Here is an 11710-nt window from a genome sequence, read left to right on the forward strand (position 1 = left end):
AGCAGGAAAACAGGATCCTCTGAGGTATTTCAGATTAGCTTACACTGAAATTTTTAGTCACTTTTCAAACCAACCATGGCTGCTGGTTCTACTATTAGAGAATAATTATTTTCTACCAATGCAGTGTCCTGCCTTAGAGGATCTCTCCGAGTACATATGAACACATATGATGAGCAAACAGGAATTTGAGACTGAGCACGGCTCTGCATGGGTGGGCTTTGCTCTACAGAATATGGAAATGCAGCCACTAGGGCTGAACTTTCCATTTTCCTCCACAGGAGGCAGATTCAGCCTGAGTCAATACCCCCAAAAATCAGAGTTCTTCGTTCAGACTCACACAAGGTTTGGGAAACAACCCAGCCCATACTGAAAAACTGCAGAAGCGAGCTCCAAAACAGCTTCCAGGTGACACAGGGAATGAGAGGAAATGGCAGCACTCTCTTTTCCCCACGTTTGCTGGTGCAGTCAGACCTATTTCTCTTCTTTACGCAGTTCTTTCTGAAGACGTGACACGTGGGCCCGGGCGTGGGGGCAGAGACACCATTAGAGGGGCCTGGCACTTAAAATTATCATCAAAACTCATGTTTATTCCCAGCAATTAGGAAGAGAAAATATTTACCCTGTGACTCAGAAATCCAAACGTGCACCATTAACAACTGACAGTGAGCAGCCCTGCAAGAGTTTTAAAACACTCAGACTCGACAGTATTTGTTCAAATTAAATCTGCCAGCATTTACGAAAAAACATACATTTAAAAATACGCTTTAACAGTGTTTTGTGAGCCACTTGTAAGCTTAAAGAAGGGGCTAACTTCATAGCCAGTGTAATTTGTACTGAATATCCAATCAGCTCTAATTATTAGCAGCATGGTACATGTGCATACACAAGCATCTGCCATCCCAGAGCATCCCAAAACACTGTCTGAAGTCAGCACAGTAGTTATGGCAGGACTGCCTGGGGTGCTCTGCAAAACTTCGGAGGGCTCTGTCCCTAACCGGATGGCTCAGAGCTGGAAAAGAGCAGCCCAGCTCCCAGATAGAGGAGATTTCTTGGTGAAGACAGCGGGAAAACCTCCCCTTGTCTGTGGAAATACCAGTTTTGAACAGCCAGCACGGCAGAAATGGCACTTTCCAATGTCTGATTCTTAAGGGAACTGGGCTCCCACGCTTTACTCTCTTCTCCATGACATTAGAATCCTGCCTACAGCAACCAAATTAATAGCTAATAACAATGCATTCACTCAGCAGATGCTCATGCCATTAACTGAATTCCTTGTCATCGCCTTTCACTATCCCTTATTTTATTCAGTCCTTTGGTCCTTAGAGCTTATTTAACCACAACCAAAGCTTGCTGGCAGCTTTCACACCCAAAACCGTAACTTCATCCACACACTCTAAAGCGCCACTGAGTACACAAAAATAACAATAATAATAAAAAAACCAGAATAGCTATTTGGAATGAGTTGATTGCTTTTCATCTCCTTATCTCTCAAGTGTCAGCAGCTTACACATTTTAGCATCACGCGCAGTAATTAGACTTTGGTAACAGCTAATCACAACAATAAGACAAGTTCTCATCATCGTAACACTTCTTCCTCTGCCAATTCAAGCAGTGATCATAATCAATGAAAGCAATCTTCAGCAGCTTCTACCCTGGCCTGTGACTTGTGAATTAAAGCAGCGCTATCAGCCAAGAAGACTTTTCTTTCTAAATTTTAGAAACCTAGTGGTAATGGCAAAAAAATCTCTTATATTTCAAAATAACAAAATATTCTTATTAAACATTCCCCCAATGGGCAGTAAATTCACAGACAACCTGAAGTTGTTTATGTGACCTAGAAAAGGTAATTCACAAAAATACACCAATTACCTACCCTGAAGTAAGGTGAATGATAAGGTGAATTCAGCTATGAATCTAATCCATAAACCCTTTTGCCAATCACTATTTGATTCAATTACAGTTGAAAGGACTCCTTCCATCCAAGATGCTGCTTCTGGGATGGGTAGAAATGCACAGGGATGCAATCTAAAAGGACTGAAGGGGGAAGTAGGTGTTTCCCCTTGCTTGGTTGGGGACAGAGGTGCAGGAAGGCAGAGGAGCTGCACGCAAGGCCAAGCATGAGCTTGAGCATTAATCCTAACGGTACAACAGCAACTGAAGAATGTGGTCCCAAACCATATACTGCAGTTACTGTAATCCGTAGGTGTGGGCTGTGCCGTAGCTATTCTCTAGTTCTGGGGAGGAGAACTTGTCTTGCTTTTCTGGCGTGAGGAGGTTCAGCACGCTTGTCTCTCAGGAAAGCACGGAGGAGAGGTCTCGCGGTTCTGGATTTACTGGCGCCTGCTGTGAGGTGTAATTTTGCAATTACAAAAAAAAGCCAAGGAACTCAAAAGCCTCTGTGTAGCAGAAGTGCATCTGATCTTCAAAGCTACCACTCGGTGTTAACAAGGACTCCATTAACAGCTCATGTTTTACAAAGCAGTTTACAGCTTACTGTATGGATGCAAGTGGGTATTTTGGGAAACAGGTTTGGAGATAAGCAGCAAAATTAAGCAAGGCCTTGACATGAAGACTGTAAATGGAATTATTAATGTAATTGTTTTCTTTTCGGAGACGCAGCCCTTCTCTGCACTGTAGCACAACCAAAGCAATTGACCCCTAATTTTAGCAGAAGAGCCTCTGCTCATCTAATCCAGCAAGGGTGCTTGTGTCTGATTAGCACGGGATGAATGAAGCAGAGCTCCTGCTACCCCGTTTTGTCTGCTCTCCTCCCAGCTCACATTCCGCTACAGATTTCCACATTCAGCTGACAGATCTGGCTGCTGTCTGTGGGATTCACCTCGCTGCAACCGCACATGGATTAGCAACTGCCTCGAGGAAACTCGGAGTATCCAAGCAACCGGGAGGAGGCCGCAGATCCAGCATCTGGATCGGCAGCAAAACACAGGCAACGAAAGAGGTCTCAGAGAAATTAACCTGCAATACGTGCAAATCCAATTAGCTTTACATAGTGGATCCTCGATCCGTTTTTGCAGTTAGCAATGGTGAGGCTAACTGAAAGATCAGGCTGAGTTTCTTGCTAAATTAGTCGAAATGTTACAGCACGCACATTTCCACTTATGTCTGAAATGTAACATACTCCAATCAGCGTCCCATAGGCAATGACAGCACAGCTGAAAGTCACCTACAGATCAAACCAGTCTCATTTATTCTGATTTTCCTTGTGTTCAGATCATGAAGTACGGCCAACTCCTACTGTTAACACTCATGTACAGTTGTGTATTTTCCATTTAACATATGGAAAATTTCTAACAAGCCAAAACAAAGCAAAGATATTAAAGTAACACATGAGCAGTACAAGTTTGGTAGCATGGGGCTTGAGACTGTTATGGAAGCTCAAGGTGTTTCCTGAGCCCAGATGCCTTCCAGCAACTGTTATATCCCTATGCAAATAGATTTTAAAAAATCATAGGGAGCATAAATAAACATGTGCTTGTGCATGGTACATACAGCAAACACAGGGCAAGCAGCTGGAGCACACCATACCTGGTGCAAGGCTGCAGGAACCAAGAAAGTACCATGTTAAGTCACTGCAATGTGCAACCTTCCTTCTTGCAAATACTTCAACATTTCTAGGGATTCTTCCACCACGAGGCCACGTCCCATTAACGCCTTGGGCCTCCAGAAGCGCTGGCTTGTGAATGGTGACATGTGGAAGCCAGGCTTCAAAGGAGCTGGGGCACAGCAGCAAGGAGCAGTCACTTCTGGAGAGAGTCCTGAGCACATCCAGGACCAAAAAACACCACCAAAATGTGCCTGGCTGCCATCAGTGGACTGCTATGGACAGCCTTCAATGAATCAGACTGTGCTTAGAGAGGAAATAATGCCTTAAAATACCCTGAAATCTAACTTAAAAACAACCAACTCACCGTACCCTTTTTTTGACAGAGGTGTTTGGGAAACATCTCTTCCCCCAAGGTTTGTGTTTTCAGATGCATCAAGAAACAGTGAAAAGCAAAGCTGCTAATGAACAATTTTAGACAGAGTTCACATTGGAAAACCTCTTATTGAACATGCACAGAGAGAAGCCAATCAGGAATTCCTCAGAAAATTGAAAACCATTCTACAACCCTATCAGATACTTGAATATTTGCTTTTAGAGAGAGTTACTCAGGTCCCACTTTAGCTGCTTGTACAATGAAGCACTGTTATCAAATGACACTGCAGTACAGCAGTACTCATGCACAAGGACTTGTGGGTTTTTTACTAATGGTTTATAAAATAACAATTAAAAAAAATAAAGATAGCAAAGTATAATGCCAAAGATAGAAGGAAAACTTTCTGCAGTGCACAGATGTTAATAAGTGGATATTTGACAAGATATTCGACATGATACATTGCAATGGTGCTAACGGAGCCATTATGATTTATTGAGTCAATCTGTAGTACGGAGACATTAATAAGCAGATCTTCTTTTATTAAGTGGAACATGTTGTTCCACTGCATGGGCATCCCCAGCATCTGCCACCCTTACTCGCCCAATCTCCCTGGCACGTTTTGCTTGCCACAGACCCAGCGCTCATTTCAAGGCTGTACCAAGCTGGCCAGACCCACGGGCTGCAAAGACAGCAGAGGAGCAGCAAAGAAAATCCAGCCATTTTGTTAAAGCAGCTGGGAGAGCAAGACTGCTGCAGAGAAACCCAAGGAGAGCTTACACATCAGATAAATTAAGCTAAAGGCATCTTGATTTGAAGCATGTTGCTGAACACACCTCTCTACTTCAGCTGAAATTCTGACTGAGCTATTAAGGTAATTTATTACACTCATTAAGTGCCACAATTGGAGACCCTGTCTACAGTACCTAGTTTTATACACTTTAGAAATGTTAGCAAGTCACCCCATTACATCTTAGTCATGAGACTAATGCAGATTACTTATTACTTCTCTTGGCAATCACATAACACTTGTCCCGAGAATGAAAGATGATGCCTTGACAATAATACGCTATAATGTAATAACCCTTCACACGTTATAAAGTGCAGCACTTTTTCTTTCGAGGATCACTAAGTGCTGGGCAGGCATTCATTAATACAGCCTCATCAGACCCCGGCGACAAAGCCGTCCCCGTTCAACATCCAGCCACCGTGCTATGTCCCCATGCATCTGCACAGTGCCCATCTCCACTGCCGCTCTCTCCCTCCTCTTGGTAATAGGAGATAACTTCAGGCACAGGACATCTGCTGAAATATTAATGAAGAGAGAAGTAAGTGTTATTTTAATATTCTCCAGGCCAGTAACCTGAAGTATGGAGCCGTTACCTGATTTGCTCAGGGCCACTCAGCAGCTGGGGAAGAAATGGGAATAAAATCTAGAAGTTGTGGTTCTGCTCAAAACAGACTCTCGAGGTACCTTGGGATCCCTGTGAGAGCCCACAATTCAAATGCAGAAGTAATTGCTAAATAATTAGTAACCTACACAATTACTTCCATGCATCCATCAGTATTTTATGGCCTGAAGGACCGGTCAATAAACGACCGAGATTACAATTATCATGGTTTCCTACACACCAGAAGGCCTAGCTAATGTGCAGTCTAAAAAGATTTTTCATTCCTAATGAGTATTGTCCATGGGAATTACTAATTATTAACTGGCTTGTGCAGCTTTGCCAGCATACATGAGGTGCAAAAAGCACCAATACTGGTGCAGCACCACAGCTTTGGGCAGGGCTTCCAGGATTTCAACTCCAGCTCCTGGATTCACATGATCAACGTGGAGCTTTCATTAGGGGAAAAAAGAAGATGCTTCTAGGCTTGATGGTTATAAGCTGCATGTTACAACTAAAAGGAATAAAGGCTTTCAAACATCAGGATTTTTGGAGCATTTTGGGTGCAGAACACACCAGGAAGGTGACCAGAGAATCAGCTGCTATGCCTACTCTGCATTCACAGGGATGTGAATCAAAAACTGTACAAAGGAACCTATTTGCAGCACATGAGAAGGAATAGTAATGACCTTACACAGCCCAGTAGGTATACACCACCTTTTTTGTCCTATTCAGCTTGCAGTATCTCTCTTTCCTATTAGAGCACTTTGCAAAACCCAGGTTGTTCTTTCAAACCTGATGCACTCTCCTACTCTACTATGGTTTCCAACTGTTCCTGTTCTTTCCAAATCAATAGTATCCATATCGGCATCAAAGTCCTGGTGTTACCCCTCTTGCTATCCAATCTTTCTCCCCAGAAGTTCTCCTCAGTAACTGTTACTAAACAAATGGTTGTGTCATGTCTTCACCCACAAGGTGATTTTCCCTAAAGACAATGCCAGTATCTGGGTGGCTCTGTGCCTTCAAAAGGCAAACAAATCATAGAATCACAGAATGGTTTGGGTTGGAAGGGACCTTAAAGCTCATCCAGTTCAACTCCTGCCATGGGCAGGGACACTTCCACCAGCCCAGGCTGCTCCAGGCCCCATCCAACCTGGCCTTGGGCACCACCAGGGAGGGGGCATCCACAGCTTCCCTGCGCAACCTGTGCCAGGGTATCACCACCCTCACAGTAAAGAATTTCTTCCTAATATCCAGTCTAAATCTGCCTTCTTCCACTTTAAAACCATTCCCCCTCGTTCTGTTGCTACCTCCCCTTGTAAAAAGTCCCTCTCCAGATTTCTTTAGGCACCTTTCAGGTACTGGAAGGCCACAATAAGGTCCTCCCAGAGCCTTCTCTTCTCCAGGCTGAACAGCCCCAACTCTCTCAGTTGGTCCTCGTAGGGGAGGTGCTCCAGCCCCTGATCATCTTTGTGACCTCCTCTGGACCCGCTCCAACAGCTCCATGGCCTTTTTGTGTTGGGGGCCCCAGCACTGGACACAGCACTGCAGGTGGGGTCTCACCAGAGCAGAGCAGAGGGGCAGAATCCCCTCCCTGGCTCTGCTGCCCACACTTCTTGTGATGCAGCCCAGGATGTGGCTCATGTTGAGTTCTTCATCGACCGACACCCCCAAGTCCTTCTCCTCGGGACTGCTCTGAGCCATTCTCCGCCCAGCCAGTAATGCCAAAACTTTAATCTAGATTGCTCAGGTCAGCAATACAGAGCATATACCCATCTACCCCACTACCACATGGAGATGCTCAGAAATTAAGGGCCAGAAGGGACCTTGGGACCACTTTGACCCCAAACCGCCAGCCTGCTTGAGCCACATGAGCTTGTGGCTGGCAGGCACACGAATACTTCTCCCTTCATCATTCTCCATTTCACAGTATTCCCCTTCCTTCATCTCTAAATCACTTAATGACACTGTAATCAAAAGCAACCTATCTTTACAACTGTTTGATTCTCACTCAGTACAATAGGTAGCACTATTAATAATAAAAGCCGTGCATTAAAGGTATTCTTTTATTTTTCACCAGGGAGAAATAGAAGATTATTTCCTTTTGTTAGGTTCCATCCCTTTGGTTTAGAATAAGCCAGCACTGGCAGGGTCAAAAATACAAACAAATTCATAAGGGTGGTGCATGCGAGAAAAAAAGGCAGCAAATTGCAGCACAGAACAAATGAAAACTAAAGTAATTTAAGACTATAAAGCTGGGTAACAGCAAAGACTTGAACATCAAAAGTCTAACTTAGTTGTGGTCTGGTTTTTTTGGCAGATTATTTTATTATTATAGACAAAATTGCTGGTGAGAAGTCTAACTTAGTTGTGGTCTGTTTTTTTTGGCAGAGTATTTTATTATTATAGACAAAATTGCTGGTGATTGCAGCATTGAGTCTGAATCACATCATCTTCCAAGATCTAATCAAGATCAACACTGTCTTGATCAATGCAGCTGTAAAATCAGATTTCCAAAAAAAGTACAACAAAGCCATTAAGGAAATCTCGGACGGCAGTAAAATCATTTCTTGAAGCTGTCAGTGAAAAATGAACTTTATTTATTTCACATTACAATCAAACAGTAATGTGTCTTCATGCATATGTGCACACATGCATCATCATTATTTACTTTATTCTTATTGATTTTTCCTTCCATGGGCCAGCTCTCCCCAGCCACCACACGCCAGCAGCGTGGAGATGTCACCAGGGAAAAAGGCTCCTCACCACTTCTGACAAATTGTTCCTTTAAAGTTCAGACACTCCTATCACCCACAGAAATGAAATACGCATTAGCCGGACCAGAAATCCACCTCACCTCCAGCAACTCAAAAGAGCAACCCGTGAAATCTAAACAGTTTAGCTGCTACCGCATATAATCACATAAGCGATGAAACGACCACGTTACAACTGTCCCAGATGGGTACAGCATTTCCTGAAAACTAATTCCCAGCGTGTCCCAGGAGCCCACTTACAGCCCGATACCCATTCTGCATTTCCAAGTGGAAAGGTCACCAGAACAAATAGGATGAGGAAGCAATGGTGAGGCTGTTCAGCTGATCTATTTCGAGTACCACGACAAAGGAAACTAATTTAGTGTTATAATTAGACACACGGAGAGGAAAAAGCTCATTTTGGTGAAGTGCTGCTGCTGGAACGTTTGCATTGGTGCTGATGGAGCTAATCAGCTCAGAGAGGTGGAAGAGTGAAACCAAATTATACATTTAGCATCTTCATGCAAACTACGCTTCACACCGCAATTGTCGGCATTTGGGAATAAGTGCAAGGTTTAAAGGTGACCTTACGAGGGAGTTTTTTTAAAAAGTAGATTAAACAAGCAGTGTTCTAGGATGTTTTCTTTTAGAGCTTGAAAACCAAAATCGTATGTCACAACCTTTTTTGTTCATTTTTGATGGCTACTTTTCAAAGACTATCAGCTATTTGTGTGTAGCTCATATTTTCAAATGTATTTCATGTTTCTTATTAACGGCTGCAAGAATAAGGCTTTTTCAGCTGCTTGTAATTACAAGATCCATTTCACTTCTCGCAATTGAAAACATGACATGAATGAGCTGAAGTACACCGAAAGGACCTTCAAACCTGTAACATCTTTCACTGTCTTCTCAAGAGGTACACTTGAATGTTCTCCATGGGGAAAAAAAAACCAGGAAAAATGAAAAAATAACAAACAACCCACCCCCAAAGGAGTTTTCAGTTTAAAGGAGAAACAGAATACAGGTTTCATTACATAAATCCTATTGTGTGCCTAAATACAGCCAATTTGTCTTGCATTTTCTTGGAAGTCAAAGCTGTCTTTTTCCTGCTCTCACCCTGGTGACATTTCAACGCCCCTCGGCTGTCTCAGTCTTGTCTGTGAAGTGTGCTGTAAAAAGGATCTCCACAATGACCCAAGTTAGAAGTAATTCTTCAAGAATAAGGAAGAAAAAACAAGGCCGAAAGCAGCGTGTGACCTAGCTGCACAGTGAGACACAACTAGATGATGAAGGATGTCTACTTAGGGAAGGTGAAGAGAGAGACAGCAGGAGGGAAGCAGAAGCGAAAAAGGAGATGGGCTACAGCAGATACAACAAAAGATGCATTTTCATTCACTGCCAAGCTGTCACAGAATCACAGAATGTCAGGAGTTGGAAGTGACCCGGGAAGCTCCCCCAGTGCAACCCCTGCCAGAGCAGGATCACCAGAGCAGTCACACAGGAACATGGCCAGGGGTTTGGGTGTCTCCAGACAAGGAGACTCCACAACCTCTCTGGGCAGCCTGGGCCATGCTCTGCCACCCTCACACTGACAAAGTTTGTCCTCATCTTCAGCTTGAACCTCCTGTGCTCCAGCTTGGGACCATTGCCCCTTGTCCTGGCATTGGACATCCCAGAGCAGAGCCTGGCTCCTGCCTCCTGACACTCACCCTTTCCAAATTGATCCCCATGAATGAGGTCTCCCCTCAGTCTCCTCTGCTCCAAGCTCAAGAGCCCCAGCTCCCTCAGCCGCTCCTCAGCAGGAGATGCCCCACTCCCTCCATCATCTTTGTGGCCCTGCTGGACTCTTTCAAGCAGTTCCTGTCCTTGAACTGAGGGCCCAGAACTGGACACAATATTGCAGATGTGGTCTGAGCAGGGCAGAGCAGAGGGGAAGGAGAACCTCTCTGACCTACAACCACCCCTTCTCATACACCCCAGGATGGCGTTGGCCTTCTTGGCCACAAGGGCACATTGCTGGCTCAAGACACATGGCTGTCTTCCCTCACTATTTCTTTACTGGATTTCATATTGGGTTTTCCTGGCCTACTGATGTCAATCTTTTGAGGTATTTGTAAGGAAAGACAAAAGCAGAGCAATATTGGAATTTCCTCTCAGGGTGCAAAGAGAAACGTGAAGTAGAGCACTAGGATGGAAAGCGAGGTCCATACTCAAGTGAGGGTGCTGTGAGTCTGGTGTCCTTGACACAGTTATTTGGAGTACTTTTTAATGTGACTTCATACCTTCATAAGTTCCTACTTCCAGAAGGGTCCCACTTCGTTCCAACTCTAGAAACTCTTCCACAGTCAGAAAGTTATAGTCCACACCAGGCACTTCTCCTTCTCTCGGAGGGCGGGTTGTGCCTGAAAGGAAAAATTAGCACATTAATATAGTTGTTTCTTTATCACGAATTAAAAGGGACAATAAAAATTGATCATAAAGATCCCACATTATCAGTAAATTACAATTCGGTGAGCTACCCAGAGAGCAGTGTCATGAGTTCGGTTGGAACTGAGGAGCCCACTGAAAACAGGACAAGACACAGATCACAGGCTGAGCTGGCAGCACCAGTTGTTCCACCCAAAGACAACATTTAGAAATTCCCAGAAAGACTCTCTGGCAAAGAAACCTCTCATATCATATGCAGAAACACAGCTGGAAGGGTTTGGTACCTGGGAATATGCCAGCAATTACCTTGCTGCCATTAGAACAGCCTCTCATGCTTCAGCTTCACTGAAATTGCAATCTGTATTCTCAGATAAGACAACTTCTTTCTAGCTTCCATTATTGCTGTATCACTTCATCTCGCCAAATATTCCTTCACATCATATATATCTCTTCTCCCTTTTTCCTTCTTAATATTTTATCTCTATTTATGCTATTATTTTTTATCTGGCATTAAAAAGCACCATGAGGCAGTCTTGATGCTCCGTTTGCACACTCACTAAAGAGACAACCTGCAGATTCTCCTCACAGAAGTTCACATATAAGCTGATGCCAGTTCAAGAAATACAGTTTCTGTTGAGTAACAATTCACACCGAATCTCTCTCTAGCACTTGACAACTTCAATAGTACCCATGGAGAACGGGGCTCTGATCACATCTCTGAAACTCTTCTCCCTCCTGACCTACTTACAGCCCTTTGAAGCACGGTGCAAGATGAGTCATGCCATGACTTTTTACTAAGATGGCTTGGGCCACCGCGTTTTAGGTCACTGAGCACAGCTTCATTGATTAGGATCAATTTCTGCTCAATAGCCTTTACTTTCCATTACTCCAGAGGCTGGGAGATGGCTGGATTTTGTACATCTGAGATTAAATATGAATGGCAGATTTACAGATGGCACAGGAAACTGAACTTTAGAAAAAAGGGCAGTTTTAGAGAGTTGGGGGTGTCCGAGTGCTGCGGCCACAACCAATCTGCTGGCTTGGGAATAACTTTAGAGATGTGGAGATCATACCTAACGTTTAATGAAGCATGATTTCTCATTCCTGTGGGACTCTTCCGGCCCCTGGGCAGTGCCTTCTGAGTGCATACAATTTCTTAAACCCTCTATCAAAGCACTGGAGGAAGTATAAAGAAGCTGAGCTTCTG

At 43.9% G+C, this 11710-nt stretch overlaps 1 protein-coding gene across 1 annotated transcript in view; it reads right to left on the minus strand.

Moving 5' to 3' along the window:
- The window catches only part of LOC104547166 (membrane-associated guanylate kinase, WW and PDZ domain-containing protein 1-like), a gene marked incomplete at both ends in the record, with an annotated part of 36135 nt that extends 25657 nt beyond the window's left edge, over positions 1-10478 (minus strand). Inside the window, one exon of the mRNA XM_010192751.1 lies at positions 10359-10478. Within this exon, the coding sequence (XP_010191053.1) occupies positions 10359-10478 (120 nt within the window). The remainder of the gene's footprint in view (positions 1-10358) is intronic.
- Between the last annotated feature and the right edge of the window lie 1232 nt (positions 10479-11710).

Source organism: Mesitornis unicolor, unplaced genomic scaffold (assembly GCF_000695765.1).
Source record: "Mesitornis unicolor isolate BGI_N332 unplaced genomic scaffold, ASM69576v1 scaffold4479, whole genome shotgun sequence".
NCBI classification, from domain to species: domain Eukaryota; kingdom Metazoa; phylum Chordata; class Aves; order Mesitornithiformes; family Mesitornithidae; genus Mesitornis; species Mesitornis unicolor.